Below are 27692 nucleotides of genomic sequence, written 5' to 3' on the forward strand. Positions count from 1 at the left end.
GTGACATAACGAATTAAGCATTTCTTTGGCGCAAACACCACGAATGATGGGAAGACGTACTCAACATAGGCATCCATGCAAACACCCTCCCTAAGACCAGCTGGCATCTGATAACAAATTATCACCGGTCCTCTAGCTATGTAGAAAGGAGTTCATAAGAGATGCAGATAAGACATCTAGTCAATGAAACGGGCCATGTGCAAATTTTAATGAAACAGAGAAACCACAATATTCAACGGCCTTTCATGAACTGCAATGGCAGCCCTTTCATTAGTGGAAAGCGACTGGCTTTCCATACACATATACAGCTCTGATAGCAAATAGTTAAGAAATTATTCCCCCACAGTAACAACGTAACGTGTAACGTGTAACGTGTAACAGTAACGTGTCGTTATAAGTGAGACATGCCTTCACGAGAATGGTAGTCTTTTAGGCAAAGTATTAGGCAAGAAATAATTTACATGAAACCTGCAGTATCTGATATTTCTCACAACGACGTGATGCAAGTCGTGGCACGGCTTGCATTAGCATTATGACAACTCTATAGGACACTTCGGGTCGCAAATCCACGCTTCTTATTTGGAACTAATAATTTTTTCTTCGCGCTGAATGACGTTTCTTTTGCTGGTAGCCCTGGTCATTATCATCCGATATATATTTTATTTCTTGAGAACAGCATCTCTCAAAAGCCCCCATCGTTACGTACACAGTATGGGCAGTCGCACTTCAGCTATACGACTACAAATGCCGCGCAACCACACGTACAGCATGTTTGCTACTCCGATCAGATCATTTTTTTACGCAAGCCTTAGTGCTACATATCTGCGTTATTTCAACGTTCTAGGGGCATTGGACCGCCCACATGGAACAAGCGGTGAAACCACACATACATTAATTTACATTATGCCCCCGTAACGCTATGTACCTCTCCTTGCAGAGAAATTAACATCAGTAGCCGGAATGCCCAATGCTTCAGGTTTGATTTATATAGACAAATTAACCATTGTGATTGAAAACAGATGAGCATGTCGAGTTGGCGCTTGCATTGTTTCCACAGATAAAAACATGTTGTGGTAGCTACAACTTGCATGCCTTTCTAAACTGCGGATACGCCCTAATTAAAAAATATAGTGATAGACGAAAAGTGTGTTTTTATTAGATGTTTTATTGTTATATGCAGTTTTGATGTGCTTACTCGTATTGCTCGACCGAAATCGTATTGCTCGACCCACCTATATTCGTTACTGTGGTTATGGCTACAATCCAGAATATGTAGCCTGGGGAATATTGTTATAGGTATCAGAACATCAATGTTTCACTGCATAATTTATGCTATGCCAGGGGCTCCGTTATTGTCAATACATCAAAGCATGAAATACGGACGGCTATGACGCGTTCCCCTGAACCGGTGATATGAACCAATCAAACCAACCGCATCTATAAGATGCACCGCACAATAACATTGTGCACAAGAACGCACGTTTCCTGCGAGATATTGCGGTACACAAGCATACTTCAGCTCAAAGATATGTACACGTTCACAATTACACAACACTTCTTCATATTCTAGACAATAATACCGGAGGAAGCGGGCATGGAAGGACCAGCTGGAAATTTTATGGTAAGCATCGCGCGTCTCACACAGACAATATTCTGTATTTCGTGTGCTTCTGCAAACATTAAGGCACCTATATATGATCGTGAGGACTCATATCTAACCACGGCAATACGAGGCTTAACACGAAATAGTTAATTTATATTCCGGAGCTTTTGCCGATGTTACTTTTTTTAAAGCATTTTACGAACATGTGGAAGTACATATCGTGTACAATGAAGAACACGTAAATATTCATATAAAGCAATAATAAATTGGCCACGTAAAAGCTACCGTTAGCCTCACACATAACATCTATAATATCCTGCTAAAAATTCACTGTTTCTATCAAGAGCCCTGATGCTGGGGTGCAACTATGGGCTGTCCAGAGGGCCCACGATGCGGCGGTCGGGCAAGGCCTGGCTGTCCCAACGTGGGAGCGGCCCGCAGCGCGCTGAGTCGCGTACCTCAGGACCTTATTAAAGTTTCGCATCCATCCATCCATCCATCCATCTATCGTAGTAGCAGTTGACTTACGAATCTGAACAGCGCTTGAAGCTCATGTTTTTAACAATGATATCAAGTACATGCTCGCTTATGTTTTACAACTCACACAGAGAGCGCATGGCGAGAGTGAGGGAAATGGCAGACCAACACCAGCGGTAAGCAATGCAGCAGCGAATGCCAATATTTCGTATCTCGATGCAATGGTTGCACAAACGTTCTTTAACATCTTACATCTCTGTATTTTCGGACTAAAAATGGAGGAGCTGTCACTCATAAGAATAATAAGACTTCTTTTTCATATTTCTTGTCAACATAGACGCAGTAATAACGTAAATGACTTTGCTATGAGTGTTATATCTGCGTAAAAAGGTATGCCTGCCCGCGGTTGAACAATTTCTTAAGGCCTTCTCTGTAACACTGAGAAAATATTGTCGCGTACAAGCATACCATAAAAGGCTCAACGTCCGGGGCTCATATGAACTGGCTGAAGAATTATCACGTGATTTTGCATCACAAAAACTAGATATCACGGGTACGAACGCCACTCACACGTTCCGCCATATTTTTGGGACCCCTAGACACAACCGACCGGAAAGACACGACTGCCTGCTGCGGATGGATTTGTACCGGTAAGCCGAAGCAGTTAAAGTGGAGTGCACACGGTGTTTTCACGAACAGAATATTATTGCAAAAGCATAAATATTGCGAACTAAACACGACTGTGGCTTCTTGGCTCGTTTCAAACAAGATAATTCACTTAATATTTAAGCTTATTTGCGGTTAAGAGTATCTCAGAGGAACTATAACACGTATGTAAGCACCCGAAACTAATGAAAGGCTTATGTATTTCTTTATTGAGCAAGGACATTCTACAAATCTCTCGATTGCACTACATCCACCAGAAAAGTACAAGAGAGATGCTCGTGTTTGTTCCTCAGAATATTATTATTTATCGCTGCCTCCTGTGTAGAAGCACATAGACGTTTTGCGTTTCTGTCTTTCCTGTCGATAAACAAATATTGCCCATATTCACTTTTGAGCCACTTATTGTACTAAAGCTAAAACAGATAAAAATACAAGTAGCTAAACACAAACTGTGGAATGGTAAGCGCTAAAGGCAAGCCTTAAAGACAGTATTCCAGGCAAGAGCATATGCAAATTAGAAAAGAAAGCACCTGACATAGTCCACAATAGAAAGTACCGCATACGCGCACCTCTCATTCATTTGACAGCCCCGAAATGACTCACTTGTGGCTGCGCCAGAAATATCGAAGCCGGAGATAACTTCAGAAATCCGAACCCTAATTCTTGTTCTTGTTTGTTTTTATAGCGGGTTGTTTCTTGTAATTAGAAATGGGTTGAGCGCTGTCTTCATTTTTACCTCAAAGCGCAAAAGTCAACATTTGCTTGGGGACACTTAATCGACATCGCGAGTAGTCACGTAAGAAACATTAAGTGCGTGGACTGTATTGAATCCTTACTCAATCGAGTACATTGGTTAAGCCTTTTAGGGCAGTTCATGACCTGGAAGTAGTCCCTTAGAGGAATAACCTACAGCGTATTCCTACGCCTCTAAGTGCGGTGCTTGACGTTCTTGAGCGATTGAAGGGCTGTGAGTCAGCGAGAACCCGGAAATACCGCTACGATATTTAACACATGACCAGATGTAGTGCTAAAACAAAGATAAAAATCATCATGTATCTTACCAAACCAAAGTGACACAAATGGTGCTAGTTTCAAAATTCAAAAGTCCTTCATAAGTACTGGAATCGAAAAGAAGTTTGTTGTACTTTGTGATTAGAATTTGTGGAATAATATAGTGCCGCGCCAGCTACTAGCAAGTTACATGCGTTAATGGATGAACAATTGCGTCATACTATATACAGCGAATGTTTACAGAACAAGATGGGGTAGCTAAAATTGAATTTGGGATTAGTACAAGTGAGGTGGTATGCTTGCAAACTCTGCTTGACGGCTTGGTAATGCTTTATAGCGCAGCTAATTTTTCAATGCAGAAAGCTGGGCGCATATTGGCTGAATGTTCTGCATCCACTATTTGTACAAATATGTAACTAAAACGAACGCATGCCTAAATTGTTATTGCATGTAACACGCACCTAAAGACGTTCACGTATACACTAATACAATCAGACCTGCTGTCCGAGTTTCGCAGGCGATGTTACAGTGATGAATCAAGTTTATCGGTCATTACATTATCACATAGGTAAGAAAAAAGTAACAGCAGAAGACCATTGTGCGATTGTCATTTTCCAAACTTTGTGTTTATAAGCCACAGTGGAAGAGAACGAAAGGGAACATGACCTGAATGAGAACAGACGATCCAAACTGGAGATAGATAAAAACGGAATATATAACTGCTGAAACTACATGATGTTGCCTGCGGTAGACTTTATTGAACACCTTTTTCTCACACTTCACAGTGGAAAAATGATGCGGCTGGCGGAGAACCTAGCAGATATGAGGAGGTAAGGACAGAAGAGAGCACGGGCATCTTAATTTGTACATGTTACGGATTGATCTACTGAGGTGGAGTGTCATTTCCTGAATCAGCGACTGGAGGGCAGCACTAAACGTCATTATGATTTTGATAAGAGATGTGATCCCTATTTACCTGTATTTAAATATTGGTTGCGAAAGTAGAACGGTGTTAAGAATTCGATGTTTTGCTCTGTTTTCTGAACTGGCGCCTTGCATCATGGATCCTTAATATGTTTGAGCATATCAGGTAACAAGTAATTCCCCTTCGTGACGTAGTCAAGCGTTTCTTGTACGCGTACGCCAGGCATGATAGGAAGACATACACTATACCCACACACACGCAAATGCACCAAACAAGACAAGCTGGCATATGAAAATAAGAGAGAGAGAGAGAGAGAGAGAGAGAGACAGAGAGAGAGAGAGAGAGAGAGAGCGAGAGCGAGAGAGAGAGAGAGAGAGAGAGAGAGAGAGAGAGAGAGAGAGAGAGAGAGAGAGAGAGAGAGAGACAGACAGACAGACAGACAGACAGACAGACAGACAGACAGACAGACAGACAGACAGACAGACAGACAGACAGACAGACAGACAGACAGACAGACAGACAGACAGACAGACAGACAGACAGACAGACAGACAGACAGACAGACAGACAGACAGACAGACAGACAGACAGACAGACAGACAGACAGACAGACAGACAGACAGACAGACAGACAGACAGACAGACAGACAGACAGACAGACAGACAGACAGACAGACAGACAGACAGACAGACAGACAGACAGACAGACAGACAGACAGACAGACAGACAGACAGACAGACAGACAGACAGACAGACAGACAGACAGACAGACAGACAGACAGACAGACAGACAGACAGACAGACAGACAGACAGACAGACAGACAGACAGACAGACAGACAGACAGACAGACAGACAGACAGAGAAGGATGGAAAGAAAAGCAGGGAGGTGAACCAGAGGTAGTTCCCGTTGGCTACTCTGCACGTGCTTAGGGTGAATGGGGATAAAAACCAAAAGCGAGCGGAAGGGGAAGATAGAGAGAAACAGAGACGAGCACGAACAAACCGCGTACATGGCAGGGTGGTAGGGTGCGGCGTTCTTACAGTCTATCATGAAGCCCCGAAGACCGCAGGAATCTTAATAACGCGAGTAAGGCCTTCAGCGTGAATGTTCTGTGGGAGTACTGACCTAAAGCTTTGATTTCCGATAGTGGATGAATGTCCAACTGGCCCAGTACTCTGAACAGCGCTTGCCTCTGGGCACTATATTATGGGCAGACACAGATAATACCTGCGAGCGCCTCATCGATGTTGTATGTGGCGCACATGGGGGTGTAAGCCATCCTAATAAGGAAAGCACGTGAGCATGTAAACGAAACGCCTAGCCACAGACGGTACAGCATGGCCTGTGCACGTCGTGGTAGTACAGGCGGTAGGTGCATCCGTATGTCCGTAGAGAACGAACGCAAACGACACATGTTGAAAGCGTTCGAGTCCCACAGAGGCAAAGTACACTCACGGGACATCAGTCGCAGCCCAGTCGCAGCGTCTGTTCGCGAAAGCGGAATCAAGACACGTTGACCACTTTCATGGGCAGATCGGGCGGCTTCGTCGGCGTGGTCATTCCCGTTGATACTGCAATGACCTGGAAGCTATTGCAAGATTATGTTGTGTCCCTTGTCATGGCTGCGATGATACATGTATCCAATTTCTGAGACCAGTTCACTGGGTTCCGTGGCGCATTGGGCTTTCTATGCTCCGAAGGGCTGCCTTGGTTCACTAAAGGCTGTCAATTGTTGCAGCGGTTCATGATTAATGAAATCAAGTGCAGCACGGAGTACCGCAAGTTCAGCACCCGTTGATGTGGTCGCACATGAAGTTTTTAGTTTGATTTGTTCAAATTTTCCGGGGTGATGACTGTAGCAGCTGAGCTGTTGGCTTTTACCGAACCATCTGTGTCGACATGTTGCCGGAACCTGTGCAAGTTGTGAATAAGTTCCAAAGTTGCTTGTTTCGACGCATGCAACATCGCTCCAGCTTTCTTTCTGATTCCTGGACTTGTCAATTGCACTTGCGGCCACTGCAGACACCACAATGGATCTGATAATCGTGTAGCAGGCCTAAATCCTGATGGCAAGTAGGACTGATGTCTTATAACAATTTTGGCAAAAGTTGAATGTGGCCTCTTTGCTGGCAAGCAAGCAAGACGGTGTTAGGGAATCCGAGTCAGGTGTCCGATATGTGCTCTCATGACATCTGTATCTATATAAACTCTCAAAGGAATGTCTCCTTCAATGGCCACTGTCACAATTATTAACGTAGTTTGGGAAGACCGAGACAAGTTCTGAGTAGTTGTGCTTGCACACTCTGGAGTATGCGGATATTTGTAGTGGAAGTATTTCCTAGTACAGGTAAGCTGTTCCGCAGGAAGCCCAAAAACATGCTTTATGTAGTTGCAACATTGATGGTAATGATGCGCCCCAGGACTTCCCGCCGAGAAATGCAAGAAGGAAGAAGGCCCACGACGGTGGCCGAACGCTTTGTCATGTACGAGACATGAGGGCTCCAACTCATGTCCCTATCAATGATGATGCCAAGAGATGCGTTTGTTTGTATCGTACAGTTTGGTCATTAATCCGCAAAGCAAATGATCACCATCTCTCTATATAGAAAGATGTTCATAAGATTCATAAGAGATGCGGATAAGAAATTCAATGAATCAAACGGGCCGCGTGGAAAATTTTACAAAAATGAAAACAATATTTTCAATATCCTTAATGAGCTGTAAACGTAGGTCTTTCAACAGTGGAAAACGAGTTGCCCTCCATACACCTAGGGAGCCTTGAGAGAAAATAGCCAAGAATTTAATCACCCATAGCAGCAACTTTTTCGCTCTTTAGCTTTACTATCGTTTCAAGTGGGACATGGTTTGACGAGAATCATTTGCCTTTCAGACAAAGAGAGGCTAACAGGCAAGAGATAATTTACATCAGACTTGCAGTGCCTGATATTCCTCATCCCGATGTCATTCGAGCTGTTGCGTGGCTTGATTTAGCGCTATGGCAAGGCCATCGGACGCTTTGGGTTTGAAATCAATGCTTATTATTTGGAACCAGCATATTGCTTGTCGCCCTGACTTACGTTTTGTTGCTGGTGGCCCTAGTCATAATCAGCCGATACATATTTTATTCGTTGAAAACAGTATTTCTAAAGAGCTTCATCACTTCCATACGAGCACAGTATCGGCAGTCACACTTCGTCTACATAATTCGAAAGGACCCGCAACCGCTTGCATATTATGTTTGCGATCTGGTTCCGACCAATCTTCATCGTTTCGTACACAGTGCGACATGTCGGCGTTTTTTCATCGTTTTAGGGGCACTGGACAGCTCAAATGGGACAAGTGGCGAGACCACTCATACAATTACTTCCATTACGCACCTGTAACGCTTATGTAACTCTCTCTTATCAGATATTAGCATTAGTAGCTGGATTGCCAAAATGCTTCAAAGTTAGATTTTATTCACAGGTCAATAAGCATGATTGAATATTTATGAGCCTGTCGAGCTTGCGTATACATTGTTTCCGCAGATAAAAATGTTATAGTAGCCATAACTTGTATTCTTTTCTATACTGCAGACAAGCCGTAATTTAAATAAAAGAACATAGCAATACGGGAACACTGTGTTCTGAATAGATGTTAATTTATTATATATGTAGTTCTGGCGATCTTACTTTTCTTCATCCTTCTTCCACAACTTTCCGTATAAGTACAAAGCGTATTGCTCTATCTAACTATATTCGTTAATGTGGTTATGGCTACAGTCTAGAATATGTAGTCTGGGGATTTTTGTTTTAGTCTTCAGAACGTGAACGCCTCAGTGAATTATTTAAGCGATGTAAGCAGCTCCCCTGCTCTGAATACATCAAAGCAGGAAATACGGATGGCTAGGATGCGTTTCCACGAACCAGTAAAATGAAACAATGAAACCAATCGCATCCGTACACTGCAACGCACAATGACATTGAGTACAAGAAGACACGGTTCACAACTGTGGTACACAAGTATACTTTAGCTAAAAGCAATGTACACGTTCACAACCATAGAACGCTTCTTCATATTCTAGGCAATATTACCTGAGGAAGGGAGCATGGAAGGAGCAGATGCAAGTTTTAGGGTAAGCATCATGCGTCTCACAGACACAATGTCGTGCATTTCTTGTGCTTCCGCAAACATTTACTCTTAAGGATTATTGTGAGGACAGTAGGTCTAATCACGGCAATACGACACCTAAAGGTAACAGAGTTATTTTCTATTCAAGAACTTTTGCGAACAATACTTTATTAAAACATTTTACGAAGATATGGAATTATCTATCGGGTACAATAGAGAAAACGGAAATACTCATATGAAACAATGTTAAATAGGCCACGAAAATGCAACCGTTAACCTTATATACATCTATGATATCCTGCTAAACATGCACTATTCCTATCGTAGTAGCAGTTTACTTACGAATCTGAGTAGCGCTTGAAACTTGTATTTTTAACGAGAATATCAAGAACATGCTCGCTTATTTTTCACGACTCACACAGAGAGCGCATGTCGACATTGAGGGAATGGGCAGACCAAGGGCAGTGGTAAGCAATGTGGCAGCGATTTTCAATATTTCACATCTTGATACAATGGTTGCACAAACATTCTTTAACATCTTACATCTCTGTGTTCTCGGACTAAAAATGGAGTAGCTGTCACTTGCAAGAGTAATAAATCCTCTTTTTAAAATTTCTTGTCAACATAGATGAGCAAATAGCGAAAATGACTTTATTATCAGTGTTATATCTGTGTAAAAATGTGTGCCTGCCCGCAGTGGAAGATTTATTTAAGGCCTTCGCTGTAACAACGATGCAATATCGTCGTGTACATCATAAAAGGCTCAACGTCCGGGGCTCATATGAACTGCCCAAGAGTTCTCTCTCCATTTCCTGTCGCAAGAACCTGATGTCACGCGTACAAATGCAAATCACACATTCAATCATATTTTTGGGACCTCTAGACACAAGCGATCAGAAAGGTGTGACTGCCTGCTCCTGATGCATTTCTACCAGTAAGCGGAAGAAATTAAAAGTGTAGTGCTCATGGTCTCTTTAGAAGCAGAATACTGTTGGAAAAGCATAAATACATGGAACTAGGCATGATTACGGCTTCTTTGCTCTTTTCAAGCTTGGTAATTCAGCTTAAAAATTAAGAATATTTGCCGTTTAGAGTATGTCCGACGAAATATACCACATCTGAAAGCGCCTTAACCTAATGAAAGGGTTATGCATTTCTTTATTGAGGTAGAACATTATAGAACTTTTGCGATTACACTACAGCGGCCCCAAAAGCAAATGGGAAATGCTCGTGTTGGTTCATCACAAGATTATTCTATCACGCTACCTCCTGCATAGAAGCATGACCATTATGTCCATATTGAATTTTGAGTCAGTCATTATGGCAAAAAAGCTAAAAATACAAGTTTATCAGGTAGTTTATCAGGTAACAATAATTGAGTTTATCTTGAGTTTATCAGGTAACAATAAATTCCCCTTCGTCGCGTTGTAAATTAAGCGTTTCTTGCACACATACACCACGAATGATGGGAAGATATACGCTATACTTACATGAACGAAATTGCACTAAACAAGACGAGCTGGCATCTGAAAACAAATGATCACCATCCCTCTATGTAGAAAGATGTTCATAAGATTCATAAAAAGATGCGGATAACAAATTGAGTGAATCAAGCGGGCCGCGTACAAATATTACATATAGAGAGAAAAGAATATTTCCTATGTCCATCATTAAGCTGCAAATGTAGCTTTTCATAAGTGGTAAACTACTATCTTTCCATATACTTACGCAAGCTTGAGAGGAAATAGCCAAGAAATTAATGACCGTTAGTAGCAACTTTTTCACTCTTCAATCTTGCCGTCGTTTCACGTGGGATGTGCTTTCACGAGAATCATTGTCTTCCAGGCGAAGAGAGGCTAGCAGGCAAGAGATAATTTACATATAACCTGGAGTGCCTGATATTATTCAGCCCCATGTCAACCGAGTCGTTGCACGGCTTGATTTACTGCTATGGCAAGGCCATCGGACACCTTTTGCTTGAAATCCACGCTCATTGTTGAAACCAGTATTTTCTTTGTCACCCTGACTTAAGTTTTCTTCCTGGTAGCCCGGGTCATAACCAGCGGATATATATTTTATTTGTTGAGAACAGTATTTCTGTAAACCCTCCCTCATTACGAACACAGTATTGGCAGTCGCACTAGTTCCATATGATTCGAAAGTACGCGCAACCGCTTGCATATGTTTGCCATATGGTTCAGACCGTTCTTCTTTATCTTTTAGTTCGTAAGTGTCAGTGCCGTATATCGGCGTTTTTTCATCGGTCTAGGGGCATTGGGCGGCCGAAATGGGACAAGGGGTGAGACCACTCATTTAATAATTGTCATTATGCATCTGTAACGCCTATGTAAACCCTCCCTCATCAGATATTAGCATTAGCAGCCGGAGTGCCAAATGCTTCAAGGTTAGATTTTATTCACAGGTGAACCAGCATGATTGAATATCTGTGAGCCTCTCGAGGTTGCGGAAACATCATTTGCGAAGATTGAAAATGTTATGGCAGCCACAGCTTGCAATCTTTTCTCTACTCCAGACAAGCCATAATGAAAAAAAGTTTCGATAGAAGAACAGTGTGTTTTAATAGATGTTTTATCTATATGCACTTTTGATGGGCTTACTTTTTGTCATCCTTCTTGCAGAACTTTCCGTATAAGTGCAAACTATGACCCACCTACATTCGTTAATGTGGTTATGGTTACAGTCCAGAATATGTAGTCCGGGGAATTTAGTTTTAGGTATCAGAACATCAACGTTTCACTGTATAATTTATGCTATGTCAGGGGCTCCGCTACTGTCAATGCAACAAAGCAGGAAATGCGGACGATTATGACTCGTTTCCACGAACCGGTAAAATGAACCAATCAAACCAACGGCATCTATAAAATGCACCGCACAATAACATTGCGTACATGAACAACGGCTCACAATTGTGGTACACAATATACCTTAGCTAAAAGCTATGTACACGTTTAGAATCACAGAACACTTCTTCGTATTCTAGACAATATTGCCTGGGGAAGCAAGCATGGAAGGAGGAGATGAAAATTTTATGGTAAGCACCATGCGTCTGACACAGACAATATCATGCTGCTCTTGTGCTTCTGCAAACTTTGGCTCATAATGATCATTGTGAGTACAGTAGGTCTAACCACGGTAATACGACAGTTAAAGGTAGTAGAGTTATTTTCTATTCCAGAACTTTTGCTAACGTTACTTTATTGAAATGTTTTACGAACATGTGTAATTATCTATCATGTGCAATGGAGAAAACGGAAATACTCATATGGAACAATCCTAAATGGGCTCCGAAAATGCTACGGTTAACCTGCATATAACATCTATGATGTCCTGCTAAAAATGCCCTATTTCTATTGTAGTAGCAGGTCACTTACGAATCCTAGCAGAAATTGAAACTGACACTTTTAACAAAAATATCAAGAACCTGCTCGCTTATTTTTCATACCTCACACAGAGAGGGCATGTCGACAGTGAGGGAAATGGCAGACCAACGCCAGTGGTAAGCACTGTGGCAGCAAATGCCAATACTTCATATCTCGATACAATGGATGCACAAAATTAATTAACGTCCTATATCTCTGTATTGTCGGACTAAAGGTGGAGTAGCTACCATCCGTAAAAGCATAAACTACTCTTTTTCAAATTTATTTGCAACACAGACGCGCAAATAACCTAAATGACTTTAGTATCATTGTTACGTCTGCGTAAAAATGTATGCCTGTCCACTGTTGAACACTTAAGGTCTTCACTGTAACACTGAGAAAATATCGTCGCGTACAAGTATACCATAAATGGCTGAACGTCCGGGGCTCAGATGAAGTGGCGCGAAAAATATAAGCCGATTTCGCGTGACGCAAACATGACCTCACGAACACTAATGCCGCTCACACATTCTGCCCTATCTCTGGGACCCCTAGACACAACCGACGGGAAAGACCCGACTGCCTGCGCTGGATGCATTTGCAGCGGTAAGCCGAAGGAGTTAAATCGGAGTTCACAAGGTCCTTTCGTAAACACAATACTAATGTAACAACGTGTTTACCGCGAAATAGCACACGTCTGCGGCTTCTTGGCCCTTTCCATAATATAGTAATGAACATTACAAATTTAGCAAGTTTGCCGTTTAGGTTATCTTAGAGGAACTATAACACTTATGAAAGCGTCCGGAACTAATGCGTAGAAGCGTAGAACGTTGTGTAGCTAGGTGGATGACACTACAGGGCCAAGAAAAATACAAGAGAAATACTCGTGTTTGTTCCAGAGAAGATAAATCTTTCCACGGCGTCCGGCATAGAAACGGTGGCTTTTTCACCGTATTCCATTTGCAGCCTCTCATCATACTTAAGCTAAAAAGTAACAATTACAAAAAGCTGAATACAGAGTGATCAGCGCTAATTGTTAAAAAGGCCTTATTGCCAGTATCGATGCATATGCAAATGAGGAAGAGCACATTCACTTTAGAAAAAGAAAATACTTGACATGATACACAGTAGAAAATACTGCATATACACATCTTCTATCTATTTTGACAGCCACGAAATGGGTCCATTGTTGCTTATCCTGGAAAACCGAAGCCGGGGGTAGGTTCAGAAATCCAAATCAAGATTTTTGATCTCGGTTGTTTAGTTTTACTGCGGGCCGTTTCGTACATGAATACCTGAGTTGAGCACTACCTTCATTCCTACATCAATGCGGAAGATTCAACACTTACTTGGGGACTCTTATATGAAATGACGAGCTCTCACGTAAGAAACATTATGTGCATGGAAACATGCGCGCACACATCACATGAAATACACTAGCAAATGGTCAAAATTCTGGAAACGCGGGCGCAGGCAGCCCCACTGGCTACAATACTCGAGCTCAACGTCTGGAACCTCAGCCCGAAAGGAGTTGAAGGATCGTTATGCAGCCCACGTAAGGGGCAAGTACAAGTGTCACTTGCCTATTACGACCAGCCTGTCACGCCTTCTGTTGTAGGATTGGAAATAGTTGCCACTCGGGTTGGTAAACTATTGCACTCCCATGATCTTTTTGAGATCGTTGCCCAAAGGGAACTTCAGCTGTGCGACCTCTTGATGCTCGTTATGTTCTTGAGTTGACTTCTCCTAAAAAGATTAATATATATATTAACCATGAATGGCGCCAGTCAGAAGAAGACGATTTGCTGTGTGTATGTGGAATCGGTCTCGAAAGCCATCTTGCTTATGCATCGTTGTCTCTCTTGTAAATGTTGTAAGTACATCGTCATATGTGACTTCTATAACGTAACAACTTGGTGAGGGGTGCGTGGTAGCCACAAGAAACAACAGTTGAGCTCCGCCGTGGTCGTAACCTCGTATTGGACAACATGACAGACGAAGCAGGACCCGACATTGCGCGGCCCACATCAACGCCTACAATCCGGACGGTTGTGGTGGCTGTGCCTCTGGATCCAGGAACGTTCTGTTGTACTGACAACCTCGATGTAGATTACTGGGTAGTAGCGTATGAGCGTGTAAGTGCCCACAACAAATGGGATCGGACGATTATGTTGACTAACTTCATGTTCTACCTACAAGGCACGGTGAAGGTGTGGTATGACAACTGCGATGAAGAGCTTAAGGGGTGGGACTCGTGCAAACCTAAGCTGAGGGACTTATTCGGCCGTCCCTCCGGGTGGAAGAGCGCCGCTAAGAAAGAACTAGCAACCCGCACCCACACGTCGAAAGAATCATACGTCTCTTACATCCAGGACATGCTGGCTCTGTGCCGTGACGCCGACACCGATATGGCTTAGTCGGACAAGGTTGGGCATGTACTGAAGAGAATCGCCGACGATGCTTTCAACCTGCTCATGTGCAAAAATTGTGAAACAGTACAGGACATCATTAAAGAGTGTCAACGCTTTGAGCAGTCCAAGAGCCACCGCATTGCAACGCCATTCGCACGTCTGACGAACACAGCTGCGACATCCTCCTGTGACGACAGGCTAGGAGTGATGCGACCATCATCATCAGATGACCTGACGTGGATAGTGCGGCGAGAACTTGAAGCCATCGCTCCTGCAGCCCTTTTTTCCCGCCCCAGTTAGCCGAACCACTTGGCTACAGCACTATTTCTGCAGGCAATATTCCGCGAAGAACTCGCTAATCTTGGAGTTCATTCTGTATGCGCCGTTGGCGCTTCACAGCTGTCTCATGCTCCTGGTCCATCGACTGGTCTGCGGTATCATGCACGCTACCGAAAGCCAGCCGAGTGGCGAACGGCGAACGATCGGCCAATCCGTTGCGCCTGCCGGCGTATGGGTCACGTTGCTCGCCATTGTAAGAGCCGGACTGTCTTCTCCCTTCTGCGACCGCCATTCACCAGTTATTACCACCCCGAAGAGAGCGAGCGTCGTTACCAGCCTCCATCGGCACTGCAACTGCCAATTAATGACGCATGTGCTCCTTGAAACAGTCCCTCGTCGTCATTCTGACGTCACCAGTCCCGTTCGTCCCCCGCTCACTCAATCATCCTCCCTATCGCCGGAGGCTCGTCGCCAGTCTGCGGGATACTATACGATGCAGCTCCCGGAGGTGACACTGCATTGACGAGTCGACCACCAAACCCTCTGATCACTTTGCCGACGAAACAGAACTTGATGGGCGTTTTAGGTGATGGTGACAGTGTCCCAGCACTGATTGGCACTGGCGCGCAGCTATGCGTAGCAGCTACGTATGCCACTCTACTGTCGTTCGCCATCTGTTCCTGACGGCGTCTATGTACTATGTCCCACTACTGACATACTGCTTGAAAGAAATTTGGCCGTTCCTCATACCATGTTCACTGTTACAGGCAACCAGACATCCTTCACTCTGCTTAACTTTAAGTGCTCAACTTAAATTCTTCCCAGAGGCATGTCTTTGGGCGACATCTCGCCTGTGAACGATTGCGAGATATCAGCTCTTGACGCCGACATTCCATCGCGGCGTACAGGAACTTCCGATTCACCGATTCTCATATGCGAACGTAGCACGGTGATTCACACGATCTTCTTCCGACACAAGCTGCTAACCTCGGCCATCTTTTGGAGACTTACCGCGAAATTCTTTACCCTGATGGCAGCCCTATAGCCCATACATTGGTGGTAACATATCGTATTTACACCACAGACGCCAATCTGACACGCCGCCGACCTGCCATCCTCAACGAAAAGTGATACAACAAGAAGTCAATAACATGTTGACTGACGGTGTTATCGAGCTGTCATGCAGGCCGTAGGCGTCCCCTGTTGTCCTTGTCAAGAAAAAGGATGGCAGTTGACGCTTTTCTGTGGTTTACAGACACACCAACACAATTACACGCAAGGATGTCTACCCAGTGTCGCGTATTGACGTCGCCTTGGACTGCTTTCACTGAGCCAATTGCTTTTCTTTTCATTCTTTCGCGTTGGGGTCAGTCTTCTCGGACCTTTTCGGCATCGAAATCTGGTATTAAGTGGGTCGTTGTGGCGACTGATTACGCGGTCTGGTACACGATCACGCGAGCTTTGTGCAAAAGCTGTCCAACCGAAGTGGCAGATTTCCTTTCACATGATGTCATCCTCCATCACGACGCACCCCGGCAGGTCATCACTGATCGCGGCCGCATCTTCTTGTCCAGAGAAGTTGAAGACCTACTTTGCTCCTGTTCTGCTGAGCACAAGCTTTCCACCGCCTACCAACCGCAGACAAACGGAGTGATGCGGCGGCTAAATCGCAAGTTGACAGAAATGCTGTCTATGTACGTTTCTGACGACCGCAGTAATTGGGACAGTACGTTACCCTTCGAGACCTCTTATAATTCTTTCCATCACGAGATGCTTGGCTTTTCACCCTTTCACCTCCTATTTGGCCGCCACACTTCTTTGCCCTTTGACACACGGCTTCCTTCCTCGACGAACGCTGCCATTGAATATGCTCAAGACGTCTCCGCCCAGGCTAACACAGCACGTCAGTTTGGCGATGTAAACTATGAGATCGCTTCGCTGCACTCGTGTGTTCCCATAAAGTTCTGCGTGTGGTGTACCCACTGAAGCCTTACTTTGCCGCGAGTTCACCTCCCGTGTAGTTGGCGCCGAGACGGCGCCTTTACAGGCACGGGTTATGTTAGGGCACTACCAAGAGTGGCGCCAGTCAGAAGAAGACGACTTGACGCGTGTAGGAGGGATCGGTCTCGACAGCCATCTTGTTTATGCATCGTTGTCTCTCTTGTAACTACATCGTTATGTGTGACTTCTGCAACGTAACAACAATATATATATATATATATATATATATATATATATATATATATATATATATATATATATATATATATATATATATATATATATATATATATATATATATATATATATATACACGAGAAGAAAGGATCTGGTGTGCCCTATGCTTATTGATCATGTCATAAGAAGCCAACAAACAAAGACACCAAGGACAACATAGGAGAAAAAAAGCTTGTTCTTACTTATTGAATTACGGAAATGATACATTAGTGGAAAATGAAAACGGATGAACAAAAGAATAAAACTACGCGCAGGTGGGCAACGATCCCGCGTCTTCGCATTACGCGTGCAATGACACACGAATATAAATAATTTAACTACACCAAAATTTTCGAATAATTTGTCTGAATGGAGGCTTCGGCCCACCACACAAAATTTTATAGGGGACAGAGTAGAGCAACACAGATACAGAGGACAAGCTCAGTAAAGAAGCTATCGCGACCAGAAGCTATAAAATGTACAATGATTTGCATAAACGGAATTTATCTAAGTTGTTGTAGGAGCAGTTCACAAATAAAATACATCAATCTTGTTGACAATGAAATGGCAAGTTCTTACCCAAAAGCTGAACATTATTGTCTATATTTCACCACTCCCAGAACGCCGACATCGAGAGGGAAGGGAATCAAAGGCCTACGCCAGTGGTAAGCAAAATGGGAACGAACGTCGATGTTGAATTACTGGTGCAATTACTTTAAATTTCAGAAAGTAACAGACCTTTCTTTGTACTTTAACTACATCAAAAGAGTACCAGACAGGCGAAATATTTTAGTTAATTATGAGTGCTACTTAAAAGTTGTATCCAAGTGTCCCATGTTTTCCACAATGAGGTCCTTCGCTGAAAGAACCGTAAAATATTCTAGCGCGTACGTGCACAGTGAAATACAAATATTGCATGCGGACAAGGGGAGTTGCATGAAAAATAAGATTGTCTTTCACGTCACACAAACATAGTACCATTACACATAAGAATAGTGGCGACATATTCGACCGTATTTTTGATCCCTAGACACAACCTACCGGAAGGACACGCCCACCAGCTCCGGAAGTACACGCACCGGTAAGAAGTAACAGTTCACGCATAGAGCTCCAGATCATTTTAAGAGCAGAACAATAGCTTTTGTTTAGAGATGCCGCGTTTAAAACATAAGTACCACGCAGCAGAACAAAAACGTGACTACCTGCATAGTGTTTTAATATGCTCATCGAGATCCGAAATTACGCACATTTGCCGATTACAATATTTCGGAAACAACAGGGCGCGTCAAAGAAAACATGAATAGAATAGGAGATCTAGGGTTGTTCGTCTGTCGAAGCACAACTGGCCGGATTTGGTAGCACAGAAATATGACCCAGAAAAGGTAGAGTGCAAATGCTTGCTTAAGTTCACTTAAAAATTGAGTGTGCCTCGCTGCTAGCACCGATAGGTCCCGGCAAAAAAAGCTTCCAAACTACTTTTGCCAAGCCGAAGACATTTCTCTGCGGGTCAACTGAACGCAGTGGTTAACCAATGCAACAAAATTTAACTTACATGCCTACAACATCGCCCCAGACAACCACTTTAATTAAGACACTACCACCTTTGACAACGATGTTCCGCGCAACACGTTGCGTTAGCAATGGTAAAAATGCTTTTCCTGTGTTGGGAATGCCTGTGTCTAATTATCGACTTTTATAAGTGCTATAAAAACCGCTAGATTACGTCGCACATTTTTTTTTTACACATTTGAAATAAGGACGCGCATCGCTTACAGCTTGCTCTGATGATAGTACTTCGCGATCATAGCAGGGGTATGCATCTCGGGGAAGCCATAAATTCAAAAGAAACAAAAATCCTCTCCGCGCTTTTTCGATCTCTCCTTCGCGCGTCGTGATGTAACCTGGGTAGGCGCTTTCGATTGGTCGGCAGACGAGGGAAGCTAGTGCCAACGTGAGGAGAATGCCAGCTGTGTTCTGGAAAGGGACCGTGGCTAGCCCATCGTGTTTGACTAAAGATTTTATCAAGCTTCCATTTTAGCCGGCGTCGCTCGGAGTGTGAGCAGTGGATGAACAGTGGACGATCCTTTCTTCTGGCATGTGGACGCGAGTTGTAGCTTTCGCTGTGCTGGATGAAGGTTTTGAGAGGGCGCTGTGGAGAGGGGAGGGCGCCAGTGGGGAGAGAAGCGACCGCAGGCGAGAAACCGCGGTGGCCGCACACTCGTTCATGAAACCCCAGTGACTTTGCTACTACTGCATCACTTCAAAAAATTCTCGTGGCTGTATGTTCGTGGTAAGAAAGAGTACGCAGGTGCCACTATGCTACACATCTTCGAGCTGAGAGCGGCAAAGGGGTCCGCTGAGTTGTTGCGGTTTCTTTTTATCAAAAACAAAAAGGACGATACCTGACTGAGTTGTGAATAAGTTCAGAAATAATTACTTTTGAATACGACGACTTCATCGGCGCTGCGTAAAGGTTAATTCTACCAGGTTGACATTATTGTCCTCTCAGCGCCTTTTTATCATAATTAATGCCTCTCTCTTTAATTCTTACAATGACGACTGCGACGTCAGGAAATCGTGTTGATTTATTGAGAGTCCATTATCTTTAGTAACAGAAGAGAATATGGGCAGAAAACATGAATGTCGAAAGCCAAATTTGCGGAGTCCCATTTTTAAACCTCGACTTGTCGATATAGGTTCCTTGCCTGACGGCCAAGAGTAAAATACCAATATATTGTTCGGCTTCCTATGCACTTTGCACATGTCAGTCAATGGAAAGGGCACCAATGAAACTTTGGTGCACTTTTTAGCGTAGTAGACAAAAATGAACAGAAAACATTTACACAAATTATTTCTGGAGAGACCATGTAGTCACGCATTTTCAGAGGATGAGGTACTTTGCGAAATGAAATTAAGGAAGGATTGTGGACGCCTAATATCGGTTTCACATGGGGCACTTTAAACAGCAACTGAAGTTTTCGATCGCGATTGACTGTTTTTACCAAGCTAGGAAAGTGGTTCAATTGTCATCATGAAATATGATGCCAATTAGGCTCGATAGCGATCGAAAGGGTCTTGTGGTAACGATTGTATAAGTCCGACATGTAGCACCACATCAACGCATATTCACTACTGCTCAGGTTTAAAATACAGACTAAAAATAACGCTGTCAGGGAATTTTAGCGCTTCCTACTAATGCAAATTGTTATAAATCGCAGTTCTGAAAACATTTACGTTAGTGTCAATGAATTCGAATTATCAATTATTACACTTTTTACACAAGATAAACAATACCCTCCAACACTAACCGCCAACACATTGATAATACATTTCAATTCATTCCACATCTACCTCGTTTCACAGAGAGAAGACGCCGACAACGAAAACAATGAAATTCCAGCCCCAGAGGTAAGAACACACGTGGAGACATCTTTTTGTTAATATTATTCAAACACCATAAAGGCCCATAGGGACATTACATAGGTCTGTAACGATAAATCAGTGATACATAGAGTACACCCATTTATGCAGATAATGCATGTGAAAGTAAATCAGCACAAGCGAAAAAACACGAGAAAAATTACGAAGTAGAAAAGCTTGAAAGACAACGTATCCTAAACATTTAAGACGCCTATAGTCAATAAAATGGGAGTTACAGAAAATCAAAGTTACTTGGTTACTTGATACAACGGGAATACTTGTTTAAGAGAGGTACGCATACGAGCAGGCATCGGTTCCGCATGTGCGGCATGTAACCGCATGTACCGCAGGTACTGCATGTACCAATGAAAGAAAAGCACAACCACAAAATATTTTGTGCAATACAAGGAACTAGGTGCTAACCTAAAACAAGGACCTTTTCGCAAGGAACATCAACATATTGTGAGGAAAAAAAGAAAAATTAAATCAGAAATAAAAACACAGGAACACAGACGTCTACGACGAATGAACAAGATAATTATACGAATGAATAAAGCGAAAATCAAACATCCACCCGTTCGTAGCAATTGCTACAAAGGAAACCCACCTACAAATAAAACTTCTCTCCACCTTGCGGCTTTCCGCAGAACTACTACGTCAAGATAATTCTACGTGTCCACTTTAAAACAGTGTTCCCGTTTTGCTAGGAAATCCTAATGACTTAGAGCAGATAAGATTTCCTTCGGTAACATGTTCCATTATATAGTGAGAGAAAGAGGGGTTCGTGACTAAGGAAATTAGTACGTGCAAGAAAGGGCGGCACTCTACAAGATTGGTCAAGGCATGGGAAGCTACCATAGGTGGCCCTGATGTGTTATGCGCTGAAAGACAACGTGCAGAGATAATGCTTGGGAAAATGAGAAAGAAGTCCCATCATGCTTCGATTTGCTAAAGAGGAGAGATTTAGAGATATTTCAATGTTAGCTATGCTAGACGTAAGTGAGTAAATTTTCGTAAATACCAATAACTAGGTAACTACGTAATTAAAGAAAATTTTCAAAATTGGAGAGTTATATTGCATGAGCTGCAGAAAGCGCACATTGGTCTGGTGACTGCCAATTTTTCTCGACACCATTCACGAAAGGCTTTGAGGACAGCGTTCAATTGCATTTAAATAATCCCAGCATTTAGTCGTCTGCAAACGAGTGTATTCCTTGCATTCTATTGTGAAAGCTTTGTGCTGTGGTAGAAAAAAATTATTTTACTGCAGCGTAGAATCTGCTTGGGGATGTTATGCAAAATAGGCTAAAAATTGTTTCATCGTAAGGAACTTCCCGTGATTGCCTTTTAGAAGTTCAGATTTATTCTGTATATCATTATTCTCGGTTAGTTAGAGGCACATGACTGACTGACTGATTGGTTTAAACCAAGTAGAAATAAACGATGGCGACAACAGCAGGTACCGCTACCGGGTCCTAGTTTATTTAGTGGGGTGGTCTACCAATTTAACAAGGACGTTGTATTTTGTAGCGCAACAGAAAGCCTACCTTGTGAAGCCGTCTTATCGTGCAGTGGTTTCTCCAGAGGAGAAATGCTTAAAAAAAGAATAAATTTCATCTGCTTAGTCACTTCTGTGAAACGACTCTTGGAACCTGGCCTACGCGAACATCAGCGCGATCCGCCATGAAGGCACTGCTGCGATACTTGAAAGACAGGGGACTTTCTGTCAAATTGTGACAGTACACTGTGTGGCGCAGGACTGTACGGTGAAGACTAGGAACGCCTTTGCGGGCTGCGTGACAGTGCCCACAGAAATAGTTCGTGTGTACGCGCGTGTGTGTGCTTAGTTTTTTCCCTTTTATTTATCCTTTTTTACTTTCTCACCTATTGCATCCCCTTGCCCCTCCCCCAGTACAGGCTCGCCAACCGGATATAATCTCTGGTTAACCTCCCTGTCTTCCCTTTGCCTCTCTCTCTCTCTCTCTCTCCCTGCGTCTCATCTTGGTTGCGTGAGGGGTTGCACTGTTTCACCGCAAAGCGGCGCCACTTGTCCTTCGTTCAATAGCCAAAGTAAAGCTATAATTCCTTGTTTACGGAATGGGAGCATGGTCATGGCCGTCGTTATGACCTGCAATGTTCGCATTCCGACCACAATATAAAGCCTTTTTCCGAGCGGTGCAAATAATACTTGTACAAATGCCAACATAACGAAAACAACCTCAACGTTACATTGCCATTGTATTATCAACAGATCTAAAGGCGTTCCCGTATACACTAACACAATCAGGCATCTTAATGAGTTTCGCGGCCATTGTTACAGTGCGGACGTCAGTTTATCGGTCAATAAATTACTGCGAAACCAAAAAAGTAATATAATAACAGCCAAATAAAATACAAGCGCCAAAAAGACATTGTGCTGCTGTCATTCTCGAAACTTTAGGTTTCATAGCAACAACGAAAGAGAACGAAATAGAATATGACCGGCGCAAATACAGAGGATGGAAATTGCAGATAGACAAAAAACTATATAAAACGGCAGAATACTCACGCTAGAACAGCGGTATATTTGACTGAACACATTTTTCTCACACTTCGCAGCGGAATAATGGGATGGCTGGTGGAAAACCTGCTAATAGATATGAGGAGGTAAGGAGAGAAGACGGTGCAGCCGTCTTGATTTTTACGTGGTAGAAACTGATCTACTGATGTGGAGTGTCATTTCCTGTACTAGCCACCAGTGAGCAGCATAAAACGTGGTTGTTTAGATCACTATTTACCTGCATTTAAAAATAGGCTGCGAAAGCAGAACGGTGTTATTAATAGTTCGATTTTTCGGCTCTATTTCCTGAACTGGGGTCTTGCATCACGGATCTTCGAAATTCTTGAGCATATCCGGTAACAATACATTCCGCTTAGTGGCGTAGAGGATTATGCGTTTCTTTCGTGTACAAACCACGAATAATTGGAAGACATAAACTACACATACATACACGCGAACACCCACACCAAGACGTGCTAGCATCTGATAACGAATGATCATCAGACATCTAGCTATGTTTAAAGGAATTTATAAGAGATGCAGATAAGAAACTGAATGAATCAAAGTGGCCGCGTACAAATTTCACCTAATTAAAGAAAACACAATGTCTACTACTAGCTCGCGAGTCTGTTCTCTTGAACAACTTCCGATGTACTTTAATGAGCTGCGGACGTAGGTCTTTTATTAGTGAAAAACCACTAATTCTCCATACACCTAGGCAGCCTTGAGAGAAAATAGTCTAGAAGTTATTCTCCCAAAGCAACAACTTTATCGCGTTTAGTCTGGCGGTATTTCAAAGTGGGACATGCTTTCACGTGAGTTATTGCCTTTCAGGCAAAGGGGGGGGGGGGTGTAACAGATAATTCAGGCTAAGAGAGGATTACACATAGGAAATAATTTACATCGAACCTACGGTATTTGATATTTGTCACACCGATGTCATCGAAGTCGTAGCGTTGCTTACTTTAAGCGGATGGCATAGCCATCGCACACTTTGGGTGAAAAGTGCCCGCTTCTTATTGGGAACCAACATTTCATTCGTCGCCCTGACTTACGTTTTGCTTCTGGTCGCCCTGGTCATTATTAGCCAATATATATACATATTGTTTCTTGAGAACAGGATCTCTTGAAAGCCCCCGTCGACACGAACACAATATTGGCAGTCGCACTCCGTCAACATGAGTGCAAAGGACTCCAAACCGCATTCATAATATGTTTGCTATCTCGTTCCAACCATTATTATTTATTTTTTATACATAACTCCATGTGCCTTACATATGCATCTTTTTCAACGTTCTAGGGGCATTGGACGGCCCCAATGGGACAAGTGGTGAGACCACTCATACAAACATTTCCACTATGCACGTCTAACGCTTAAATATCTGTCCCTAGTGAGATATTAGCATTAGTAGCAGGAGTGCCAAATTCTTTAAAGTTAGATTTTATTGACAGGTGAACCAGTGTTATTCGAAATTCATGAGCATGTCGAGCTAGCGCATACACCATTCTCACAGGTAAAAAAAAAATTGTTGTAGCCACAACTCGTACTCTTTGTTATACTGCAGACAAGCCCCAATTAAATATGTACAGCGATAGGAGAACAGCATGCTTTTAATATCTGTTTCATTACTGAGTATGAACTTATCATTTACTGACGTTTCTTCATATGCGGATAGCCTAGCATATAAGCACAAAACGTGTTACTCGACCCAACTATATTTGTATCTACGGTTATGACTGCAGTCCATATTACGTAGTCTGGGGAATTTCGCATCACATCATCAGCGTGTCAGTGGATTGCTGTTATGTGATGGGCTTGGCCACTGACAAAACACTAAAACAGGACATACGGACCGCTGCGAGGGGTCTTTCCAAACCCGTAATATTGACCAATCAAATTAACAGCCCGCGCAAAATGCACTGTCCAATAACACTGATTACAATAAGAGAAAGTTCGTGCTAGGTATTCAGATACACAAATATACCTGCAGAAAAAGCCAGGTACAAGTTTACAATCATACAACACTTGTTCTTACTGTAGACAATGTTCCCTGAGGATGCGAGGATGGAAGGAGAAGGTGGAAATAATATGGTAAGCACCGTGCGTTTCACACAGAGAATATCGAGTATTTCTTGTGCTTCTTCAAACTTAAGACTAGTAGAGATGATTGTTAGGACTGTATATCTAACTGCCGCAATACGGCACGTAAAGGTAGTAGAGTTCATATATAACCTAGACCTTCTGCGAATGTTTCTTTAATAAATATTATTTATGTATCGTATAAAATAACACAATCCTATAAAATAACATCAAATATGCCATCAAAAAGCTACCTATAGCCTCATATACGACATCAATGATACTTTGAACAAAGAAAATGCACCATTTCTTTCGTAGCATGAATTGATTTTTATGAATCTCATCAGAGTTTGAAACTCATATATATAACAATAAATATCAAGAACATGCTGGCCTATTTCTCACAACTCACACAGAGAGCGGATAACGACATCGAAAGAAATGGCAGACCAACGCCAGTGGTAAGCAATGTGGCAACGGGTGCCAATATTTCATCTCTGCTTACAATGATTCCACAAACATTTGTTTACCTCTTGTATCTCTTTATTGTCGGACTAAAAATGGAGTAGCTTTCACTCGCAAGAGTAATAAACACACTTCTTCCTATTTGGCTATCAACAACGGAGCTAAAAATTATAAATGACTTTATTATCGTTGTTCTCTCTGTGTAAAAAGGTACGCCTAGCCACTGTTGAAACAATTACTTAAGGTCTTCGCTGTAATACTCATAACATATGGTCGTGCACATCACAAAAAGCTGAACGCCCGGGAGGCATATGAATTGGCGCGAAAAATATAGGCGGATTTCGTGACACTCAAGCATGATGTCATGAATACGGATGACACTGACACATCCCACCGTATTTTTGGGACCTCCAGACACAACCAACCGGAAAGACGCGTCTGCCTGCTGAGGATGCGTTCGTACCGGTAAGCCTAACCAGTTATAATGAAGTACACATGGTGTTTAAGAAGCAGAATACTGCTGTCGCACAAAGGCGTAAATGCCGAGATCTAGCACATGAATGAGTTTACTTGGCCTCCTTATTGTTATGCTAATTACCATTTTGAATTAAGAGATCTTGCTGTTTGGAGCATCTCGGAGGAACTATAAGACATCTGAAAGCCGCTGAAAGTAATGGAATGATTATACGTCTTTAATATTGACTTAGAACATTCTTCAGCTATTTGGATTACACTACAGAGCTAAGAAAAATATAAGATCAATGCTCATGTTTTTTCCTCAGAAGATAATTCTTCCTTGCTGCTTCCTGTATAAAAACGTGGGAATTTTGCCCATATTCAAGTCTGAGCCGCTCATGGTACTTAAGCCAAAACAAGTAACTAATACAAGAAGCCTAACGCAAACTATGTAGTGGTGAGCATAAAAAGTGCCTTATATATGATATCGATGCAAGAGCATATGCACATTAGAAAAGGCAGCACTTGACATGATCCGCAGCATAATCTACCACATACACACATCTCCTATTCATTTTGACAGCCACGAAATGGGTCATTTGTTCATAAACCCGGAAGACCGAAGCCGGGGGTAAGTCCAGAAATTCGAATCAAAATTTTTATCTTGGTTCTTTAGTTTTGTAGGAAGTCGTTTCGTACACGAACAAAAGGGTTAATCTTGACTCCTAATCTTGACTCCTTGACTCGTTGACTAATCTTGAGTTCATGGAAACAAGCGCACCCACATAAAATTAAATATAACCGCAAACGGTCAGAGTTGTGTAAACGCAGGCGCAGGCAGCCTCACGAGCTACAACTCTCATGCTCAATGTCTGCAAACTCAACACGAAACCAGTAGAGCGATCGTTATGCAGACCACCTAATTCGGTACACTGAATGATCGCGGGTGATGCAGAAGGTTTTGCTTTTATAAAAGCGCATTTTTGTCTCCTGGTTTGTCCGTGACGACCGGCCTGTTGCTGCTACTGCTGTAAGATTGTAGATATGTGCAAATCGGGTTGATAAACTATTTAACCTGCCGCAATTTCTTTGAGATTGTTGGCCTGACTGAATCAGCAGAAGGGACCTCTATCGGATCTCTTGATGCTGATTATATTCTTGAGCTCATTGTGCGAGACGGTGCGTTCCCGTTGACAGTAATAGGATCGCGAAGCGTTTAGGTGCTGAACGGACCATTACATGTGTGCATTCAGAAGTTGCATCTTTGGGTCTTGTATTAGAGGCGTAGGCCTCCTTTCAATGATGCCGCTGAGCAGTGGACACATGGCGTGAGCTTTGCGGAATAGTTAGTAACTGTTTCCTAGTCATCCATGAATTCCTCGATGGCTGCTCCGGACCTTATGTGGTTCGTGTTGTACATTAAGTTGGAACAGTTTTTTATCATGCCTTCACTGCGGGTGGTGTTTGGTGCGAACATCGCAAAGGAGAGCCTGTGGCGCCTTTTAAATACACAATTTTCGCACTCTGTCAGTTTCACTTTGCCCTGTCAGTGGAGATTGGGGATTCGCTTCTAAACGTACCCCAACCGGCCTAGTATTGCACACTCCGCCTAAAGTTCCAGCTTTTTAGTCGCTGATAAAGTTCCCGCT

The 27692-nt window shown here is 42.9% G+C and overlaps 1 protein-coding gene across 1 annotated transcript in view; it reads left to right on the plus strand.

Annotated features, from left to right (window-relative positions):
* LOC139050135 (mucin-4-like) overlaps positions 1 to 27692 on the plus strand; it is a 187511-nt gene that overhangs the window by 45710 nt on the left and 114109 nt on the right. The window contains exons 21-38 of the mRNA XM_070526349.1: positions 1571 to 1621; positions 2212 to 2256; positions 2680 to 2730; positions 4543 to 4587; positions 8750 to 8800; positions 9219 to 9263; positions 11798 to 11848; positions 12269 to 12313; positions 12732 to 12782; positions 17704 to 17748; positions 18114 to 18164; positions 20447 to 20491; positions 23102 to 23149; positions 24343 to 24372; positions 25084 to 25134; positions 25539 to 25583; positions 26002 to 26052; positions 26627 to 26674. Of these exons, the coding sequence (XP_070382450.1) occupies positions 1571 to 1621; positions 2212 to 2256; positions 2680 to 2730; positions 4543 to 4587; positions 8750 to 8800; positions 9219 to 9263; positions 11798 to 11848; positions 12269 to 12313; positions 12732 to 12782; positions 17704 to 17748; positions 18114 to 18164; positions 20447 to 20491; positions 23102 to 23149; positions 24343 to 24372; positions 25084 to 25134; positions 25539 to 25583; positions 26002 to 26052; positions 26627 to 26674 (849 nt within the window). The remainder of the gene's footprint in view (positions 1 to 1570; positions 1622 to 2211; positions 2257 to 2679; positions 2731 to 4542; positions 4588 to 8749; positions 8801 to 9218; positions 9264 to 11797; positions 11849 to 12268; positions 12314 to 12731; positions 12783 to 17703; positions 17749 to 18113; positions 18165 to 20446; positions 20492 to 23101; positions 23150 to 24342; positions 24373 to 25083; positions 25135 to 25538; positions 25584 to 26001; positions 26053 to 26626; positions 26675 to 27692) is intronic.

This window comes from Dermacentor albipictus, chromosome 9 (assembly GCF_038994185.2).
Source record: "Dermacentor albipictus isolate Rhodes 1998 colony chromosome 9, USDA_Dalb.pri_finalv2, whole genome shotgun sequence".
Classification (NCBI taxonomy): Eukaryota; Metazoa; Arthropoda; class Arachnida; order Ixodida; family Ixodidae; genus Dermacentor; species Dermacentor albipictus.